The sequence below is a fragment of the Branchiostoma belcheri genome, unplaced genomic scaffold (genome assembly GCF_001625305.1).
Source record: "Branchiostoma belcheri isolate BF01 breed outbred unplaced genomic scaffold, Haploidv18h27 scaffold169, whole genome shotgun sequence".
NCBI lineage: Eukaryota > Metazoa > Chordata > Leptocardii > Amphioxiformes > Branchiostomatidae > Branchiostoma > Branchiostoma belcheri.
In genome coordinates, this window is record NW_017803146.1 from 162,897 (window position 1) to 185,010 (window position 22,114).

The window sequence follows — 22,114 nt, forward strand, 5'->3', positions numbered from 1 at the left end:
GATAGGACAAAAGACTTCTTACATCATACCCGGGTCGCGATAACGTTCGATAACGGGTTCCGGACCGGGCCGTACCTCGGTACGCTTCCCTGGCTTCCATAGAACGATTCGAACGCGTTTTGCTCTAACCGCGTTCTCCACTTTCGAAAATTCGAATACAGAATCCGGACGTTGGAATTGATGTTGTTGCATTTTAGGTTTCAGTGGCACCAACTTTTGGCTCATCTTGCATTGAAAGGCGTGTTTTCTTGGGTGGGTATGACATAAATAAAATACAACACGGTGTATTCTGCATCACCCTCGGTCCCAGCCCTCCCGCGGATCGGATCGGATCCGAGGGTCGGGCGATCCGACTCACGATCGGGCCGATACCTCGGGCGATACGGAATACACCGTGTTTTATTCTATATGTACACTGCAGCCAGACCTGACAACAGTGGTTGTCCTGCATAGTTTTTTTTTTCTACAAAAAGTCACACACAGTTAGTAACTCTAAGTCCTACTTTTACCACAGCCACAAGACCCGGCCGTCTTCAGTCAGGCCATGATCGACTCTACCCGTGACGTCATGATGACGCGCTACACCCTGCTGCCCTACCTGTACACGCTGTTCTACCACGCCCACGTTACCGGGGCAACGGTCGTCAGGCCGCTCCTGCACGAGTATGGCTACGTAGCGTTTCATAATTTTTCAAACCTTTGTTCTTTTTTGTTTATTGTTTATTTTACCAGGGACAAATGTCGCCCTAGTTCGTCAGACCGCTCCAGCACGAGTATGCATAATTCTCCCACTCCTATATTGAATTCCTTTTTAAACGGATCAGCAAAAGCTGTGAACTTTCTCCTATGACAATGGTAACGGAAAAGGATAGTTGGTGTAGAGTGTAGGATAATTTCTACTATCAGTCATTTTGGATAGTGTCCATGGGCCGGAGGTCAGAAGTAGGCGTCAAACTTCTATCTGCACGCAAAAGAACCCAACACACTATTAGACTTGAATTAACTCGATGTATTTTACTATACACAGCGAGCTGTAACAAAATCGCATCCCACTATATATAATCAATTGAGAAAGCATTACGACAGAAGCTTTTCTGCCAAGGGGGAATTTTTATCAGCCTCCTGAAAACGTGAGCCGTTTTGCACCTCTCATATACTACTTCCCCTGGCGTCATCTTCAGGTTTCCCGCCGACCGGAAGACTTGGGACGTTGACAGGCAGTTTCTGTGGGGGCGGGGTCTCCTTATCTCACCTGTACTGACACAGGTAAGGCTAGCTAAATACCACCTGTACTCTACTGTACTGACACAGGTAAAGCTAAACATCTCACCTGTACTGACACAGGTAAATAGAAACATCTCACCTGTACTGACACAGGTAAGGATAAACATATCACCTGTACTGACACAGGTAAAGCTTAACATCTCACCTGTACTGACACAGGTAAGGCTAAACATCTCACCTGTACTGACACAGGTAAGGCTAAACATCTCACCTGTACTGACACAGCTAAGGCTAAACATCTCACCTGTACTGATACAGGTAAGGCTAAACATCTCACCTGTACTGACACATGTAAAGCTAAGCAATTTCATTGACGATATAGATTTTGATTTAAGAATCCCGTTCCTCACATTTAGCACCATATCTTCCTGAACGATGAATTGTTGAAAATCATACATATAAACTCTCCTACAGGGCGACACACAAGTGGACGCATACTTTCCAGACGATCGCTGGTTTGACTTCTTTACGGTAAGTGCAGAATTTCTATATATACCTCGGCGATGTAGTCCTAGCGAGATGGGTTTTTTTACCATTATACAGGCACATTTGAAACTAGGGGGAAGAGGACTTGTTACTCTTTCTTAAAGCGATTATTTTCCTCCCATATATGTAACTTACCATTCAATTACTAAGATCTGACGCCTTCTAGAGGAACTCGAAACACAATTTACTCTGCATCTAGGTTTTTTTGTATCATTTGTATGTCTCTAGAGTTTTGTACTATTTTTTTCAACAAGGTACTATGTTTTATGTTCTTTTTTACTTAAAATAAAGAATAAAGAGGATAAGTTTTTATCACGTGTAATATATTTTTCTGATCCATTTCTATATGTGTCTTCTTTTTACCTTCGCCAAGAAGGTTATGTTTTCAGTAGCGATTGTCTGTCTGTCTCAGCATAACTCAAGAAGCTTAGTATGCATTGTCATGAAACTTAGTAGGTGGGTAGGTCTTGATGAGACCTAGAAATGATTAGATTTTGGGCCCTCTGGCGGCTTTTGTTGGTACTGCCTTGCAGCAGAACTTCCGGTTTTGATATCTCGCGATCTGGACATGCTAGGGTCACGAATTTTGGTTAGTAGATAGCTCTTGAGGTAGGGAAGAAGTGACATGAGTTTGGGCCCCCTAGCGGCTTGTTCTTGAACTGCTTGTTGAAAAATTTTCAAAGGATGATTACTCAAGAACCGGTTGACGGATTGTCGTGATTTTTGGTATGGCTGAAGGAATGATTGACATAATCAAATGACAATTTTGCAAATCAGGAGCTAATTTGCATAATTAATGAGGAAATTCTATAAATCTGATTTGTTCGATAATAGGACTATGAAATACTTGTGACTTGTGTATATGAAGACCTAATTTGCTTCAGTAAATTTTTTATAATTTCATAGTTGTAACTGCTGGGAATTTCATACTTACCACATTTAGAAGTTAAGTGAAGGCGAACATCAATTAACATAATTCATTCAAATCATGACCTCATGTGCATAATTTATGAGGAAGTGCTATGATAGCCTTTTTGTTAAGATAAGACTGTCATTTGGTGGAGAATATGATCAACTGATATAACCCATGCAAATGAGGATCTTATTTGCAAAATCAATGATTAAAATTGTATAATTTGTCACCCGCAAGGGTTAACATAATTTGGCAAAGGTATGAGATCGTGGAACTCTTGTTACAACTATGGTATTTGTAAGGAAGAAATATAACTGAATGTGTATTTCATAAGTCTTGTCGTTAGACCTTTAGTGACTGGATAATTAAATCGTAGGGTGCAGAGGTCGAGGGTCAGTACAGAGGTCAGACGGTGACCCTGGATGCCCCCCTGAACAAGATTAACGTACATGTACGAGGTGGCACGATTCTGCCGACTCAGCAACCTGCCAACACTACTGTCTACAGGTACGTGGGTAAAACCATATATTCATTGGCTTGTTACAGCAAATGAATGAAAATGATTGATTGATTGATTGATTGATTGATTGATCCATGAATTACAACTGTAACAGCAGTTGTGTAGCTAGGATTTAACTAAAACACCTGGGTTAATTAAAACATATCTGCATAATTTAACTGTAATGAATAATGATTTTTCTCCTTAAGTTCACATTACTATGTAACAGTTACAGGTAATAATTCTGTGACTACATGGGGTGGTCATGTGCTCTGTAACTTTTGACATATTCTTTGGGTGTAGAAGATACTAAAATTGGAGGTCATGATTGTTTTAATCATTTAGGAATAATATATACACATATGTGCATAATGGTGTCACCGAAAGCTAGAAGGAAGCGGCTGTCTTCAGTAATCTGTACGGTCTGTAACATATTCTTTTGGTGCAAAAGATACTAGAATGTCAGGTCTGTTGCCTTTACAATATGGAAGCTGGTGCGGAAAATGCAAGAATTGTACAGAATCAGATAGAAAGTCTTAACAATTAATAAATTAAAAAAAATTCACAACTCTTCAAACTTTTAATACTTCACATAAGTGTAAAATCTTCAAATTCCTTTTTTACACTGTTGGTGTTTCCAGTCGGCGAAACCCCATGGGCCTTGTGGTGGCGCTAAACGACTCAGACTCCGCTGGGGCAAGTGGGAGTCTGTTCTGGGACGACGGAGAGTCTTATGGTAACCATTTAATACAATTAAGCCGTAGCAGTTCAATTTCAATGTTATTCACATGGATTTTCGAGCATTAGATAGGAAGCACTTGTTGTGCTTATGTCAATCCGCTGCTCATAAAACATAATGCAAAGTAAACATAAAGATGGCATAAAATATAACATAAACATAAAATGAAAGTGGCAGGAGCACCAATACCTATAGCATAGACATTAATAAGATTGATTTATTGAAAATTTAACACGAGAGTGCGAAAAAAAATCCACAAGATTTACTTGTTGTGGCCTTACAGTAATTTTGCTACATACAGCATGCATTCGTTGACAAGAATATGTAGCAACCTCTTACGTCACAAGATAGCCACATTTGCATGGTATATGTACATTGATATCCGAGACTATCCCAGGATTTGTGGATTTAACTTGTAGCACCCTGAAGTAACAGCTTCACTACCACTTCGTCATTGGTTACAGGGTTAGACAGCAGGGAGAAGGTTGAAAAGTGAATTTATTACTCGCGCCATACAGTATTATATACCTTCTTTGTCCAATTAAATGCATCCAGTTTTCAATTTTTATCATAGAAGAAAATACAAGTATCATGACTTCAGATGTGCTTTTTTATCGACAGATTCCATTGAAAAGAGCAACTTTCTGCAGGTTACGTTCACAGCCTCAGCGGTAAGTATTCTATAACATTGTACTTAACGGCAGCTAACATGTAGTGTATTTACATGATATAACGTTACTATAAAACTCCAGGAAGACTAGCTGAATACTCCTAATTGTACTCCTGTATGTTCCTAATATAGGTTTGATAAAGCACCTAAATAGATAAAATAAAACATCGCACATTCGCACCTGTAAAACGTTGAAACAATACATAGTAAAACTGCACTTACTTGAAGGATACGATTACAGCAATCCTTAGAAGTAGTAGTAGCAGACTTTTTTTTTATTTCAAGCACGTTTGCAGCCATAGGGCTGAATTGCACAGTTTTACAAAACATTGTAAAAACTGTGCCACATGATTAAATGATTAAAATACACGATTCATAATAGATAAACTTATAAATTGGTCAGTAATACATTTGTACTTAGAAATTCTTGTATACAATTTCTAAATACTTATACAATGCATGAAATACTTGTTAAGTAACTGCACAAACGTATGTTATATAAAAAGCTACTATATATTAAGCCTACTTAAACAATAAATTGCAGATCGGGTTCGGTATGAATGTAGGTAAAATTGTTGGCTTTGAAGACAATTGTGCTTTTTTTTATTGAAACATGATGGCAAGACGCGGTGGCGACACACTCAAGTTACACTTATATTCATGTCGCCACAAGACAATACATATTACATACGACAAGCAAAGCACAGATTAACATATTGAAATAGAATACAATGATAAATCGATGAACAAATGAAACTTATATGTATAAATGCTGACAGTATTGATCAATAAACTATGAATGAATGAATGGTTTGAATGAATGAATGAATATTTTAATGTCTTGGGGTGGTGGGACTACGGCGCACATGTCAACTTTGTATATTTAAATATTAATTGTACCTTTTTTGTGTGTGGCGCTGTTAATATAAGTTGTTAACTTGAGTGCAGCGTCACACTGTCCTTGTTATGTCTGTATGTTTTGATGAATATAAAAAAATGAATGAATGGTTTATTAGAAAAGAAACTCTCGCAGCCTACTGGCTGAATTGCAGATTCCATTACAAGTACTTTAAAAGTGTCATTCAGTTATAATATAAAAACGATAATTAAATTTACCTATTTAAAATCAGTTCTGTCATGGCTTAAACATTCATGTCTCCGTTACAGATGATTAAAAGATGATTAAAATAATAGATATATAATACACATAGATATATTTCGCGAACAGTACGACATACATGCCTAACTCTTTCATCACATAAGTCACAATTTTTTCCTTGTTCAAGATCTATGTTACAAAAAACGATTTGATTCCAACAATAATAATAATAATAATAAAAATAATTTTCATCAGAAAGATCAATTATCCTTGCTTACAGAGTGACGGCATCCGCTGCACTGTGGATGCCCTGCCGGTGCCCGTACCATCCCCGCCTCACTGGGCGCTCTTACCGTACGACAAGGTGGATGTCCTCGGGCTGGACCTGCCTGACGTCCCGACCGTGAAGGCAGGTCGACCCGGTGACTTGCGGGACGTCGACAGCGGCAACGTGCAGTATGATCGTGACAATAAGGTGAGGGTAACGGCATACTACCAATAGTACATCAAAATGGAGACTTTATTTACCACGCCACTATAACTTAAGATTATTAGAAAAATTTTTGGCACAGACGTACGTTTATACGTTTTATCATTATGAAGTGAAAGACGAAGTTTTGTGTTGTTTGGAATCACCAAAAATTCTGTAGTTTTTCAATGAAAAGGGCAATGAAACACAATGACGTCATTCATATGCTTCCAAAATTCTTGGGAACCTTATATTACTAGCTACTAATATTCAGGACAACCCAGTTCTCTCTCTCTTCTTTAATGGTCAAACTCAAGTCACCGATCCATAAACTTTAATTGTCATCAAGAACGGAAAGAATCGACCCCCCCCCCCTTGATGTTCTATAGAACCATGTTCTGAAATTTGACACCGCCTAGCGGTGCCTAGAATGCAACATGGTTCCCTGGAATCAGGTTCTGAAATTCTATATCGTCAAAGGACTGATGACAGCATCGTGAGTTGTTCTTAATAGATGGTTTGAAAACATGCAATTTAAAATCTGTGAATTGTGAATGTACGTTTTGTAATGTGCAAATAAAGTTACTTTCAAGTTTTCAAAGGTTTGAGTTACCCATTGACGATTTTGCGCGTGTCATCTCGATGAAGAAAATCGTCTTAGAGAAGTGAAAATAAGTTAAAAGACTTTTTGACGAATAAAATACGCACAGTACCAATCGGGACATTTCTATTACAGGTTCTTCGCTTGGCTAACTTGGTTGACATGAACCTTTGGGTCTACAGCGACTTGCAGATAACATGGACTTGATGAACGCAGATGTTTTTTTCTTCATTTATCTCTATTTGGGTCTATTAAAATGATTGGCTAACTGAGCGAAGTCAACTGATAAAATTCATTTATAAAACTAGAAAGCCATCTTCCAAGTTTTAAAGCTACGATGTTGAACATCTTGATTCTTTCACTGGGTAAAATTAGTTTTGTACGCAATTTAAAAAACATTAGAATAAAGTTACTGATTTTTCTAATTAGATTTGTCAATATAAATTTTAAAAGCTAACAATAGATAGGTAGGAACACGCTTTGAATCCGTCAGCAAATGAAATTTAAAAAAAATCTTTTACTGTCTCAATAGGCCTCGCAATCACCACGGGTTGAATCTTCAAGTGCAATTCATCTGTAATTACGAACGTACGTGAATGTGAAAGTGCGATGTAAGCCTGAACCAAATTGTGTAATGGTGTGATCAATAGCGAAAAGAGAAACCACAACGGTAACCACATAATGTCTCAACTTTCTTGTGTCCTAACTATGGCCGGACTGCCATCTGTATCTGTATCTGTATCTGTATAGCCGGTATAACCGCCTTTCGGAGGATGACGCCCAGGCTGCCGAAGCTCCACGACTCAAGAACACCGTACATACGTACAGTGCCGATTCAGAAATTCCGCAAAAAGCCAGCATGTGCCGACTTGTCATAAACGTCGCTATGTAGTACCGCAAATTCACAATACCAGCTTTGTATTCCTGTGGTTTAGCAGCATTTTTATTTTTTTGCCGGAGTTTTTTAGTCGCCCTTTCACACTGGTTTGGGTGTCTTCAGAGGATGTCATCCATAAAATTAAGTCAGTTCGGCCTTACTGATGCATGTTAAGTGATTAACTTTCCAAAGAATTGACCTGTTGCTTGGCTCTGCATGATTAGATAGTATAGCTAATGCATTCCTTTTAACCTTCCTTTTTGCATTACAAAAGGCCGTCATCTTGGATCCATCTTTCCACCAAGATGGCCGCATTTTTGTCATTATTGGAATTGCCGATGGTATTGTTAGCGCCACCCGTTGGCGTTGCCAAAATGTTTACATTTTGTGAACTACAAATTAATAAAGCTGCTTCTGTTATGAATGTTGGCTGTTTGGTCATCATTGTATCCAGAACCGTGTCTGTCTGGTTCTGTACCTGAATGGGTTAGGATTAGGATCATGCACGGTTCTGGATATAGTCTCGTCTTACTGCTCATTTATGAAGCTTTTTGTTGTTGAGTAGGTCTACTAGCTAGGGCAATGTTCTACACTTGAACTGCGTTATCTGGTCTCTAGACCTAAGATTCCTCCCACGAAAACTTGCACGGTAAATATGTAAACTCTAATACATCTTGTACTTCTGGAAAACGAAATCAGGACGTCTGATTGGCTGAGACTTAACCCTATCTAGACGGGGGGGGGGGCGTAAAGTGTCCGCGCCAACTTTGATGTCACGTAGCGTCTGAACGGATGGTGCTCATCATCATCATCATCATTCATCCTCCATAGTAGAGGTGGAGCATACAAAGTTAGCTCGCCACAACTGTTTGTTATACATCACTGAGAAAAGTTCATGTCCCTCCAAGCCAGTTTCAGTTTCAATAAGTTTCTTAACTGTTATGTTTGGGCGTCCAACTCTTCTCTTACCGGTATCAGGGTTCCAGAGTAGAAGCCTACTGGCTGGTTCTTCACTAAGTACTACATGATAGGCCAAGCTTAGTCGTCGACATTTGACTACTGAAGTTACATTTGGTAGCGAACCGTATAACTGTTCATTAGTAGTGTGTTTCCACCATGGTGTATTGAAAACCACTCGCAACATCTTCGTGTATGTTCCGTTTAGTTTTCTAGAATGTGACATATTCATGACCCATGATTCTGACCCATACAAAAGAATTGTTTCAATACATGCCTTAAACACTTTGATTTTAGTTTGTTTTCTAATGGGCGCTTTCCAAATCTTATGTAATGAGTGAAGAGCACTCCATGCCTGTGCGATCCGCACATCCATGTAATGAACACTATCAGAGTACCCTCCCGTAGTAAGTATTTGAAATCCGCAACACATTCGATTTCAGTGCCATTAGTGGCAAAAAGTAAACTGTCAGTAGTAGGGTTTAGATGCATGAACTTTGTCTTGGAAGCATTCAAGTATAAACCTATTTTTTGACATGAAGTTTCAACCTTTGTGAGAATTTTTTGTGCATATTTTATTGAGTTTTCCAATAAAGCAATATCATCAGCAAAATCAAGGCCTGGGAGGGTTTCAGCTGGGTATCGTCGGCTCCGACGACGACGGAGAGTAAGCCCGTCTGATTCTGATACGGATGGTGCTAGAACGACCAAACTTGGTGACTTCTCCTAAAATATTGTTGACAACAATTCTGTATCATTGGTATAAGATAATTATATTTTGTGTTGCCATGGCAACGGGTTTCTGACAGGCATTTTTTTGCTAAATTTAGTAATTTTCGTTTCAACAATAGAATTCTATGGGTTTTATGTCAAGTTACACATGGTTTCTAATATTAATTACATCCCAGATAATTGTATGTAATTTTTTTATTAAAAATGCATAATTTATGCCAATTTGATGACGTCATGGTCCAAAATCCAAGATGGCGGACCATATCATTAGAACAGGTTTATACAGGTTAATTTCCTTAAAATTTCATCAAAACTTCCATTTCTTTTTACAAAAAAGGTTCATATGAACGTCTTTAGTCTGTTTACAATGTATTTTAGGCTTTATCATGAAAAAAAACTACTTTTGAAAATTCATGATTGATGATCCAAGATGGCGGATATCTTAAATATTCATGACGTCATTTAATGACGTCACCGGTGTTGCTATGGGCAACATAAGACTTAGTACACCCTAATATTCTGTCATAAACAATTTTGGTAAAGTTATGTTGAATACCATTTAGTTCTCAGGGAAAAACCTATCTAGACGGTTTTGGCCAATAAAATCACATTAATGACGTCATAATGACGTCATATTACGTCATAACGACATACAAAATGATAAATTTTTACTAGTACACCATCCTCTAAAAATTTGGTGGTCATACGACATATACCGTTCGCGAGTTCTGAGGGGGGGGGTCAAATGATTTTCACAAAGCAAACACACAATTGTGATAGTTATAAATGATTATCACATAGTAATGATTGATAACCTGTAGAAGTTTATGATATGATATGATAAAATTATAACTTACATGATGATGATGATAACTAACATAAATGAGGAAAGGGCGAACATATTACTTAGTAAAGGAATGAAAAGACAAAAATGCAAAATTATAATCAGAATATTGTACATATAGTAAATAATATATACAAAGAATGAGTCATTATTTTTAAATGATGATAAGCCTTATTACAAACACATGGCGTTATGTAATATCTAACAATCTGAGATTTACTTTCATTAAACATAAAACGTCAAACGTTGCAAGGCGATGAGAGTATGTGGCATTTGAAATTAGCTTTGAAAAATTATCGTAAACTAGACATCATGATAAAGAAATTACACGTAAATACTATAATGTAGAAAATAATTGTTTAGAAACAGAACAGTGAAAATGGTATTAATGTGTGTAACCATGGATGTAAAAATAGGATGTAGGTGGAGGGAAGATAAGTGCAATGCACCACACATTTGTATATTTTACACTCATTTTGGCTAATGACGTACATGTAAGGGCAATTTGTACTTTAGCGTTTTCTTGTTCAGTTTGGTGTGAAATTGGGAATTTAGAAATATAAATGAATGAAATGTATCTAGAAGAGAATTATTGATAAACAGAACAATGAAAGCTGTAGTCTGTTAATATCAATGATATAGGACTATTAGGAGTTGGCAATTGTAAATAAATAAGGCAATCTGAAATCGATCTTAGCTATAACTGAGCTAGTAGTGTATCTTTATTTTCTCAACTATAAGTAGAATAAAACATTACAAAGTCTAATTCAGCTGCAAGAGTTTTATTAAAGGTGGGGCATTCTCGGAGTGGCTGGTTTATTTGTACCGACAGCCTGTTTTCAAGTAACTAATCATTGTGATTTTCAAGACATTAATGCTTCACATATTTACGCATCATTCGAAGGCGAGCAAACTCAACGTAACACGTTCTCACAAAAATCTCTAACAAAAAAAATAAATAAATAATCACAAATGAGAAAATCTTTGGCACATACTTTGCGAGGAAGATAACGGACGTTATTATGTCAGAACCTCTCAAAGGTAATTTACACCGCTGCAGTTCCATGCAAAGCCGCTAGATTACCCATAATTGACCTTGACCTTAGTTGTTCCAACCCCGACCTACCGGCCAAATATCATAAAGATACATGCACCACACCCCGTTATAACCGGGTAGATATCACCAACCCCTATCAATGGTGTAGCTAACACATAACCCTCTCGACGAAAGTAATGCTTTAGGAGTTTACATTTCCCCATAATGCATAATGTAAGGATTTAATATTCTGTGGAAGTCCCTCCTAGGGGAATGGTATATTTTTACGTAGATCCTGCTATCGTTGGTGAGTTGGCTAGTCCAGTTACCAGTTAGAACCAGTTCATTCAAGAACATAGTACCGGTAACAAATACCTACATAGCTAGAGTGGAACCGTCCAAATAACGCCATGCTTGTTACCATGGTGAAGGTAATAAACCATGACGCCGTGGCTGGTACAACCATGAAGGTAATGAACCGTGACGTTGTCTTTGTGAGCGTCCCATCAGACAAAATGGCGGACAGGTAGGCGGAAGTTTTACCTCACAGGTCCACACCCGACCAAAGACCGATAAAATTGGCTGTTCTTCTGCCGAGACTCAAGACACGAAACTTTCGAGAGAAAGGTAGAAGTCAAGCAAGATGTCCTGGGCCAAACGGAAACTTGAGGAGGTAAACTCTTTAACATACCTTTTGTCGTGTTGTGTTGTAGAATTCCAATACTGTGGTAAGATGTATTGGTGGTCAGTTGTGACTACGTACTTAAGGCAAAGAATCTTATTAATTAAGTTGATTGGTTGGCCCCCATATATAGACGGGTTGCAAATGCAGTGCCCGAATCAATGTAGATACCGTATATTATATATGCAGCCTGGGGGTTACCTCGGAGATCCGGGCGATACCCGGAAGTATCCACATGTATCGGTACCTTCGGCGTAACACACCAGCTTAGTAAGTTTGAAGGACGTCACATCTCCGTAAAATAACTTTATGAACATTTGCGGGGGGGGGGGTATCTCATTGATATCACGGAAGTAAGGTCGTAATTGACATAATTTAGTTTAATAATTTTGCATGTGAAATTCCAATCTTAACAAATAATACCAGTGGCTCGATATCCTTAAAAGAATAGAAATGATATCAATGACATAAATGATATCATCTACCTCTGTATTGTTTTCTTGCTGTATTATGATGATGAATGCCGTTTTCTGAAGGTACTTTTGAGTGAAGCTGCTACAGGAGATAAAGAGAAGGTGACGGAGCTGCTCCAACTGGAGGTGGATGTCAACTGTTGTGCCAACAGGGTGAGTACGGAGGAACCACTTTGTTGAATCACAGACAAGTCACGGAGGTCGATTAATATAGCCGATGTCTGTCGTAGGCCCAGATATACATGCTTTTTTTTCTTTTCTATCGTTAGACCTGACTTACTTGACTTATGTCGGATCCTGGTGCCCCTGGCCTACAGTCAAAATGGCAGTCAAAAAACCTCTGTCTTCCATGGCCTGGTTGAAGCCAGAGTATTTGTTAGAAGTAATTTTTTTCAGGTTCATAGAGTCTGGCGTTTCAGAACACTGCGTTAACCCCCTTCAGTGGTGTCAGCTGAACTAACACACTGTATAGTAGGTCCACATGATACGCTTTGTTCTTAGTTCTCCCAAGGTAAAAAAAAATAACAGATACTGAACACGACAAAGTTTATCGTCATTCCCCACATGACACACAGTTTCCTTGAGGCGAGACTATCGGTTACTGAACAGGAGAACTTGGTGTGTGAAGAAAACAGGCTATTGAACATTGAACGCCAAATATATTTAGTGTTTGAAACTATATGACTTTCTCCCATTTATTAATGATATAAGGACAAGTAATATGATGTGAAGTGATGATAATTAAATTTGAAAAGTGTTCATGAGGAAAAATAAATGGACTTCTCTTGTAATGTATACGTAATGCCATCTCTGTTCTTTTAATTGCTGTTACAGGGTCTTTATACGTCACATCACAAAACAAATGTGCTTCTCTTACCATGTACATGTCATCTCTGTTCCTGCTGTCACAGAAAGGAAACACACCACTTCACTGTGCAGCTTTAGGAGGACATGTTAGTGTTGCTGAACTCCTTCTGAAGGCTGGAGCACAGGTGGACAGTAGGGATGAGGTAAGGGTTGATGATTACTACAGATGATGGACATATTTGAATGTTTAACGCCAGGCATATTTAGTAGTGTTTATGAGGATGGTAGAGACAGACTTTACTTCCCGTGTAATGTCATCTCTGTTCCTGCTGTTACAGGATAAAGTCACGCCAATCCACAACGCAGCTTCAGGAGGACATGTTGGTGTTGCTGAACTCCTCCTGAAGGCTGGAGCACAGGTGGACAGTAGGAATGAGGTAACGGTTAATACTTACTACAGGTGATGGACATGTTTGAGTGCTGAACGTCACACATATTTAGTGTTTGTTAGGGTAATGGCAACAGGCTTTTCTTACCATGTAATGCCATCTTTGTTCCTGCTGTTACAGTTTGAAGACTCGCCACTTCACGAGGCAGCTTTAGGGGGACATGTTAGTGTTGCTGAACTCCTCCTGAAGGCTGGAGTACAGGTGGACAGTAGGGGTCATGTAAGGGTTGTTTCTACGGGTGATGGGCATGTTTAAGTATTGGAAGTCATGCAGATCTGTCAATTGTAATAAATAGGCTTCCCTTACCATGTAATGCATATTTCACGTCTGTTACTGCTGTTACAGCTTGAGGAGAGGCCACTTCACAAGGCAGCTTCAAGAGGACATGTTGGTGTTGCTGAACTCCTCCTGAAGGCTGGAGCACAGGTGGGCTGTTGGGATGAGGTAAGGGTTGATACCTACTACTAATATTGAATATCTGGTATATACCGGTGTTGACTATGACAATGTCGATGGGGACAGACCTCTCTTACCATGTAATGTCATCTCTGTTTCCTGCTATTACAGTCTGGAAACACACCAATTCACAAGGCAGCTTTAAAAGGACACGTTGGTGTTGCTGAACTCCTCCTGAAGGCTGGAGCACCTGTGGACAGTAGGGATCGGGTAAGGGTTGTTGCTTATACTACAGGTGAAGTACATATGTGAAGGTTGATATTTAATTCAAAGGATAACTACTGTGTGTATTATGCTAACAGGGGTCTTTCTTACCATGTAATGAATGTCCTCTCTGTCCCTACCGGTACAGCTTAGAAACACGCCACTTCACAAGGCAGCTTCAGGAGGACATGTTGGTGTTGCTGAACTCCTCCTGAAGGCTGGAGCACAGGTGGACAGTAGGGATCGGGTAAGGGTTGATACCTACTACAGGTGACTGACATGTCTGAATGTTTAACGTCACACATATTTGGTGTTGATTATGGTCATTACCATGTAATGTCATCTCTGTTCCTGCTGCTACAGGATGAAAACTTGCCACTTCACGAGGCAGCTACAGGAGGACATGTGGGTGTTGCTGAACTCCTCCTGAAGGCTGGAGCACAGGTGGACAATAGGAATGTGGTAAGGTTTGGCGCTTACTACTGGTGATGGACATGTTTGTTGGGCTTAATAGTATAATTGGCAACCTTCTTGACTACAGGAATAGAATGAGACGTCATGTTTATTACTCTTGACTTGTGACCTACTGCCATGAAGAATTGACTCGACTGCCTTTATACCTATAATGAAAAATATAAGTAATAATAATAAATAACTTACACTTATAATTTGGGCTTCATTTCCACATTAGACTCATCTTGGCAAATGATGACTTGTATGCCTATTCCAACAACATACTTATAATGGCAATATCAATTTACATCTGAGTATCAAAAACAGCATAACTCTCGGCTTATCTTTGGCAATCACATCTGTATTGCATTTCATGAATTCGAAGTTATCTAAATCTGTTTTAAATGACGTCCAATGTGACAGACTAAAGGGTGCTGTTTTCTGTGTAGCGCGGCGAGACTCCTGAGGACATAGCGGCAAGTACAGACGTTCCGCCCTGGCACCGAAGAGGTAAAGATCGCGTCCTGGAAGGAAGGAAGAAGATTCTCGAGCTTTTTGCAGCAGAAAAGGCCGGCCGGTAGGTAAAATATGGTTGATGAGGCATGCAGTATCAATAATGTGTTATCAGGAAAGCATAACAAGACAGGTATTAAAGCACTCAATTGATATAGTACTAAATCTTGACTAAGATATTGTAATCATTCTTCACGTTTAGTAGACTAAAAAAGCAGGAATGGGGAGTTACGTAGAAATAAGTCTAATACAGGCATTACATACTTATTGTTAGCAACTGTCTGTCTGTATAATGTTTTATACTTCAAGTGCACAGTACAACTGACGCCTTGCGTATGTTGCAGCGACCGAGTGATGTTACTCATTAAAACTGTATAAGCATCGAACATTGATAATTCTAAATACAGATTCCTTTCATGCTAAGTAATATTCAAGTACTATGTATGATGGAATTACATGTTCTGTCACAGCCCTTACTTGCACAAGCTCAAAGTGGGTCCAGAAGGAGGTGAACTACAAACCACGAATTGTACCGTCTCTGTACCACGTGGGGCCGTTACTATGGAAACAGAAATCACCTGTCAGGTCATCAACCCCAATGACGTCACCATTTCTTTGGAGGTAGGGGAGATGTTAGTGAGTGACATCATAGAGCTGGGTCCGCCCGGGACAACCTTTCACCAACCTGTAACTGTGCAGATGCATTGCAACAGCAAGTCGTCAGATGGCGCTACGGAAGCTGCCGTGTGGGTCACTGAGGACGGGATACATTGGACGAAACTTAAAACCACTGAAGAAGTACGTGGACGAACATGATAGTCTTTGTTATAGTTCGGAGCTTCATACTAAGTCTTGTTATAAGACGTAAGTGGATGGACATAAAATTTTGCCATAGAAAGGAATACTGATACCTGACACGTAGTCCTCTATAACATATATTTCATTTCAGAGCGAAGGCAAGTTTTCCGTGGTAATGGACCACTTCTCCATCTTTGCCGTCATCAGTCAACCTAAACAGGACCAGTTTACTGTGCCTATAGAAGGGTTTAAGCTGACGTCATCAACGCAGCCTGCGGTACAAATCAGCTTCCCGGAACAGGCTGTGAACACAGAGACACAAGTCACAGTACAGGTTAGGGTTGCATTCGGTAAAACTAAGTATAAAAATGGTCGACGAGGTCTCATTCTGAATATTTGCAAATTACTATTATTTCACCTTGAAAAGCGACTTTCATGTTAATTTGAGCTCAAGTACATTAGTAAAGAATGGCTCGAACAAACAAATTTCTTGGTAAGCCGTGTTTGATCGAAAAAGCCAATAGATATCGTACTAATACAATGTTATGATAATTATAATTAGTGTTAAATGTCGTTAAACTTAAAACAGCCTACTAGTAGCCGAATCTGTTGGTCATTATGAAAGCCTGAAGGAAACTTTCTGCCATTTCTGCTACTAAATTCATTGACATCATTATGTACAGTAATGTAATGATCTTTATCTGGCACTTGATTATACTGACATTATACTTGATATAACACCACATTTCATTTCAACCGTAGGTGCAAGAGGTTCCAAAAAGAGCAGTTAAGGACATCAAGGCAAAGGACCAGTCTTTCCAGAACCTCGTTGGAACCAGTCCGATAGTCAATGTCGAGACTGTGTCGACCTCCGAAGTACAGTTCCGCAAACCGATCACAGTGCGAGTCCCACATCCTCAACACTACATGGACATCCAACATGAGGGACCCACCAAACTGAGGGTGATGTCATGTGAGGAGGGGACAGAAGACTGGGTAGATGTGACAGACATCATCAGTATGAGCAGGGTTACAGAGGAGTTTGTGGAGTTTGAAGTCACTCATTTTACCAGGTAATATCATGATCCTTTATTTTACATCAGAAACTAACTAAGAAGAACATGGCAATAACTATATCTAAAAGTGTGGAACATCATACACTGAGTACATTTTCTACGTCGTTGATTGAATAAAATGGTGACAAAATCTTACACTTACCTTTCTTAATCTTACAATATACATGTACCTTCCTTAATCGATTAAAACGAAATATCTATCAGCATGGATTTGTCACTGTATATTTCAGACGGTTTATAACAGACGGTATATTTCATTTTCAGATGGATTGTGATCGTTCTCACGGACATCTACGATGACCCAGAGGAGCTAGACCCGATCCCCCTTCACCTTTGCCGATGGCTTCAACACAGTGCCGTACAGTTCATCCTACTGCAGCGAGAGAACAACACAAACGAATGTCTCATAGAATGCACCCCAGCTAGTAATGCCGAAGAGAGACGCGCCGAGCTGATGAACGAGCTTTATACTGGTCCATTGCCTACTGACGAAGTGTGCATATTCGAAGGACAAAAAGTAGAAGCACGTTTGCTGGGTAATGTTTCAATCGCGCCATCCTGCACACAACAACACATCACATTCCACAGCCGGAAACGTAATCGTCTTCAACTGCAGGTGGAGGCCCACGATGGTTCAGATGGCAACGGAACTGTTGTCTTCTTTGCCTTGCCACGCGTCAATGTCCAAAAGGGGACAAATAAGAACGTCAAAATCAGGAACGTGCGCAAGAAACTCGAAAAACTGGGACATCCCACCGACGATCTACTGCCAGAAAAGCTTTGCGAGCTCCCAATCCGTGTACCAAGTGGAACCAAAAAGGTATTTTTGTCTGCTTTTGTGAGAAAAACCGCAATAGACCTAGCCTTAGAATAAATATTAAGAAAAACAATATCCATCAGCAAAAGAAGAGAAATGGAATAACGCGTGGATAATATTGATATAGATTATGAATATCTTATACAGACGTATTCTTTTTCTACAATCTGCTATAGATTGTGTATCGTTACAATTCATTTTGTATTTTAGATACTCAGGTCCATAGTAATTAATTTTGATGACATAGACAAAATCAGGATAAATACATAATGATATAATACATTTACACGCACCTTTATGTAAATAATAATAGTTATATTTAGTTAATATATACGATATTTACAGACTTCAAAAGAAGCCCACGACAGTGCAGCCTTCGTAGGTAAGTAAAAAAACATTTTGTTTACGAAGAAAGGGAGTAACTTCACCAACAAGATGTAGTAGGAAAAGCCAAAAAGTAGTTACTCAAGCAACTGGATATGATTTTGAAAACGTCAGACGTTTCAGCTAGTATCCACTAGCTTTCGTCAGTGACTGAGAGATCAGAGGGGAAATGCAGGTTTATAAGCCCACCTATTGATTGATATGCAAATAAAGTGAAGACAATTTTTTGGAAGTCGAAAAGGGAACAAAAGTCAGACAAGTCAAGACAAGATGATGCAAATTAGTCTGAAAGCTCCTGTTGTACAGAACAGGATTATACAGAACGGGAGCTTAAGTCTGTCCTCGGCTCTGGGAGCGGAGTGCCGGAAAGATCGAGCCTTAGCCCCCTTCCCTGTTGAGGGTGGGGTTGTACATTCTTTCATATATTGCCTCTTTAACACCCCGTTCTCACCAGCGTGTTTCGCGGTCTAAGATATTCGTGGACTCGAGTTTGAAAGAGTGACCCTGATTGTGTTGTAGGTGGTGGAAAATAGCTGAGGAGTAGCCGTTGGCACTAGGTCGGCAATGTTCTTTGTAGCTTACTTTGAGCGGTCGACTTGTCTCTCCGATGTAGGTGTTGTTACAATTGGTCTCCTCACATTTGAGTCTGTAAATAACATTCGCCTTGGTACCTTTGTGAGGTCGGTCCTTAGGGTGTACCAGTCTTTGTCTGAGGGTTGAGTGCGGTTTGAAGTTAGTGGCTATGTTGAAGTTTTGGAAGATCCGTCGGAGTTTCTCAGATACTCCTTGGACATACGGAATAGTAATGTTGACCTTGTTTTTGTTGGTCAATGGTTTGCACTTCTGGGTTTTCTTAGACTGATCTGAAGGTTTGAGCGCTTTGTTGAAAGTCCAGTTTTGGTAGCCACATTTAGCCAGGGCACCTCGGAGGTGTCTATGTTCGTCCGTTTTGGCTATGTCTGAAGTGATAATGTTGTCTGCACGATGGAAGAGAGTTTTGATCACTGCTAGTTTGTGTTCCAAAGGGTGGTGGGAATATCAAAGGCCAGGTACTGATCAGTGTGGGTTGGTTTCCTGTACACTTCGAACCGAAGGTTACCATCTTCATCTACGATAGTTTTGGTGTCTAGGAAAGGGAGCATGTTGTCGTGACTTGGCTCCTGTGTGAACTTGATGTTGTCATCTATCTGGTTGATGTGGTCAAAGAAATCAGCCGCTACCCTCTTTTTCAATCTGCACCTAGTGTCATCTACATATCGAAACCAGTTGGCCGGGGGAGTGTCATTGAAAGTACTGAGGGCTTTGTTTTCAAACTTCTCCATGTACAGGTTTACAACGATTGGTGAAACTGGTGATCCCATAGCACAGCCTTGCATTTGTTAGTAGAACTGTCCTTTGTAGGTGAAGTATGTGCATCCTAAGCAGAGTTCTAGTAGCTCACAAATTGGTCAACGGATAGGTTGGTTCTATCTGCAAGTGTGTCGTCGGCTTCCAAGGCTTCCCTGACTACTGAAACTGCTTCTTCAGACTAATTTGCATCATCTTGTCTTGACTTGTCTGACTTTTGTTCCTTTTTCGACTTCCAAACATTTGTCTTCACTTTATTTGCATATCAATCAATAGGTGGGCTTATAAACCTGCATTTCCCCTCTGGTCTCTCAGTCACTGACGAAAGCTAGTGGATATTAGCTGAAACGTCTGACGTTTTCAAAATCATATCCAGTTGCTTGAGTAACTGCTTTTTGGCGTATCGTATTACCTGGATGTCTAACATTCATCGATGTAGTAGGAAAAGCTTGTCTGTGGCAGGCATTGAATGAAAGGCATTGAATAGGAGGTGTTTCTTTTCCACAAGTATGTCATATTGCTGTCATCTAGATGCCATCAGGGTATATAACAAAATGTATAAACAACAATACTTCGACAGTTGCTGTACATGTTAGGTCTTATTTAAATCATATCCCAGACTTACCGATATCATTGCCGAGCTATGATACGATGTCCATTAAATATGCATTGTGTTTAACCTTTTCTTTCAGACGTTGGAAAATACTTCTATTTCGTCAAAGATAACGTGACCACAGATTGGGAAGATCTGGCCTTCCATCTCGGCTTGCCGAATCCTGACATCAGGAACATTGCCGGCAGAAACCGCGACGACAAGTCCCGCTGTATGGACATGCTGCAGGAATGGAAGAAGAAGAAGGGAGACGCCGCTACCATAGAGGTCCTGATGGAGGCTCTGTCTGAGGCAGGGCTGCAGAGCGTCGTGGATGAGTTGAAGAAATATCCACAAAAAGTTGCATACTATGGGTAAGTATGTATTGCTTCGTGCAAGCGATTTTGTAAATGTTGAACCTAATATTCAACAAAAAAAGCCAGACACATTAGTGAACCACGTGTGTTTTTTCTTCATTATGTTAAATTTGTTATATGCGCCTAGTAAGTACTCTTGGATAATTCATTTTCTTGTCCCACCAGGCTGAGCTCACCGGCAAAGGGACTGGAAGAAACTTCCCCCCGAAAAGGTACTAGTAATAGTGAATTTCACCTGCGTTTTTATAGTGAATCAAACAATACAAATAACATCATGAAGTAATTTAATCATCCATTCATTCATTATCCAATTCTGTCCGTACCATATCAGAGTTGTACGTATTAGCACAAAACGATAGAGATGTGTACCATATCATGGAATAGAATACACTAAAATGGCATTGCCGTCTTTTTCATCTTGTTGTTGTTGTTGTTCGCTCATCTCTTACAAGCACATGATATCTTGAAACAATAACTACATTGTAACACGTACCTTCACAGACCGGTGCCGTGTCTCTTAAAATCTTCAAGTGCAAGATCTGACAATCCATCTTCACTCGTCAGCTAATGAAAACCACCATCAACTAATTTCATTATTACAATAATGGAAAAAAAAAAAAAAACTTTATTTCTAGCGTTAACGCATGTATATTTTGGCAGTTTTTGCTTCTTAACCCTACCTAGACGGGGGGGGGGGGGGTAATAGTGCCTGCGCCAACTTTGATGTCACATAGCGTCTGAACGGATAGCGGATAGGATATTGTTGGCAACAATTCTCTATCAATGGAATAAGATAATCATTTTTGTGTTGCCATGGCAACGGGTTTCTTACATTTATTTTTAATAATTTTTGTTTCAACAATAGAATTTTATGGGTTTTAAGTCAAGTTACACATGGGTTCTAATATTAATAACATCCCATATAATTTTATGTAAATTTTATCATTAAATATGCATATTTTATGCTAATGTGTTGACGTTATTGGCCAAAATCCAAGATGACGGACCATATCATTAGAACAGGCACATACAGGTTATTTTCCTTAAAATTTCATCAATACTTCCGTTTCTTTTTCCGAAAAAGATTTATATGAAGGTCTTTGTATGTTATCAATATATTTTAGGCTTAATCCTGGAAAAAAGAACTATTTTTAAAAATTCAAGATTGATGATCCAAGATGGCGGGTAGCTTAAATATGCATGACGTCATTTTATGACGTCACCGGCGTTGCTATGGGCAACATAAGACTTAGTACACCGTAATAACCTGTCATAAACTCTTTTGGTAAAGTTATGTTGTTTTCAGGGAATAACCTATCTAGACGGGTTTCGCCAATAAACCCAGATTAATTACGTCATGATGACGTCATATTACGTCATAACGACATAAAAATGCAGATATGATAATTTTTACTAGTACACCATCCTCTAAAATTTAGTTGTCATACGACATACCGTTCGCGAGTTCTGAGGGGGGGGG

General features: G+C 39.4%; 3 protein-coding genes across 3 annotated transcripts in view; all 3 read left to right on the forward strand.

Annotated features, from left to right (window-relative positions):
- Positions 1-8,310, forward strand: part of LOC109466543 (sucrase-isomaltase, intestinal-like) — a 29,055-nt gene extending 20,745 nt beyond the window's left edge. Inside the window, exons 17-24 of the mRNA XM_019764275.1 lie at positions 515-663; positions 1,182-1,266; positions 1,699-1,755; positions 3,060-3,190; positions 3,824-3,918; positions 4,543-4,592; positions 5,971-6,165; positions 6,896-8,310. Coding sequence (XP_019619834.1) covers positions 515-663; positions 1,182-1,266; positions 1,699-1,755; positions 3,060-3,190; positions 3,824-3,918; positions 4,543-4,592; positions 5,971-6,165; positions 6,896-6,967 — 834 coding nt within the window. The 3' untranslated portion in view covers positions 6,968-8,310. The remainder of the gene's footprint in view (positions 1-514; positions 664-1,181; positions 1,267-1,698; positions 1,756-3,059; positions 3,191-3,823; positions 3,919-4,542; positions 4,593-5,970; positions 6,166-6,895) is intronic.
- A 3,539-nt stretch (positions 8,311-11,849) lies between these two features.
- On the forward strand, positions 11,850-14,766 carry LOC109466516 (ankyrin repeat, PH and SEC7 domain containing protein secG-like). Its single transcript, XM_019764241.1, has 8 exons — positions 11,850-11,879; positions 12,425-12,514; positions 13,273-13,377; positions 13,507-13,605; positions 13,680-13,693; positions 13,974-14,061; positions 14,426-14,524; positions 14,641-14,766. The coding sequence occupies exons 1-8, from the start codon at positions 11,850-11,852 to the stop codon at positions 14,764-14,766; spliced, it is 651 nt and encodes a 216-aa protein (XP_019619800.1).
- On the forward strand, positions 14,766-21,214 carry LOC109466518 (p53-induced death domain-containing protein 1-like). Its single transcript, XM_019764242.1, has 10 exons — positions 14,766-14,777; positions 15,180-15,307; positions 15,714-16,041; positions 16,193-16,375; positions 16,804-17,114; positions 17,382-17,937; positions 18,280-18,316; positions 20,358-20,631; positions 20,800-20,846; positions 21,136-21,214. Exons 1-10 carry the CDS (start codon positions 14,766-14,768, stop codon positions 21,153-21,155), a joined length of 1,896 nt encoding a protein of 631 aa, XP_019619801.1. The 3' UTR covers positions 21,156-21,214.
- Positions 21,215-22,114: the final 900 nt, after the last annotated feature.

Coding starts and splice junctions, on each gene's coding strand:
- LOC109466518 (XM_019764242.1), top strand. Junction 16,042..16,192: donor AACTTAAAACCACTGAAGAA/GTACGTGGACGA, acceptor ATTTCATTTCAG/AGCGAAGGCAAGTTTTCCGT. Junction 16,376..16,803: donor AGACACAAGTCACAGTACAG/GTTAGGGTTGCA, acceptor TTTCAACCGTAG/GTGCAAGAGGTTCCAAAAAG.
- LOC109466516 (XM_019764241.1), top strand. CDS start 11,850: ATGTCCTGGGCCAAACGGAAACTTGAGGAG. Junction 13,378..13,506: donor ACAGTAGGGATGAGGTAAGG/GTTGATGATTAC, acceptor CTGCTGTTACAG/GATAAAGTCACGCCAATCCA. Junction 14,525..14,640: donor AGGTGGACAGTAGGGATCGG/GTAAGGGTTGAT, acceptor CTGCTGCTACAG/GATGAAAACTTGCCACTTCA.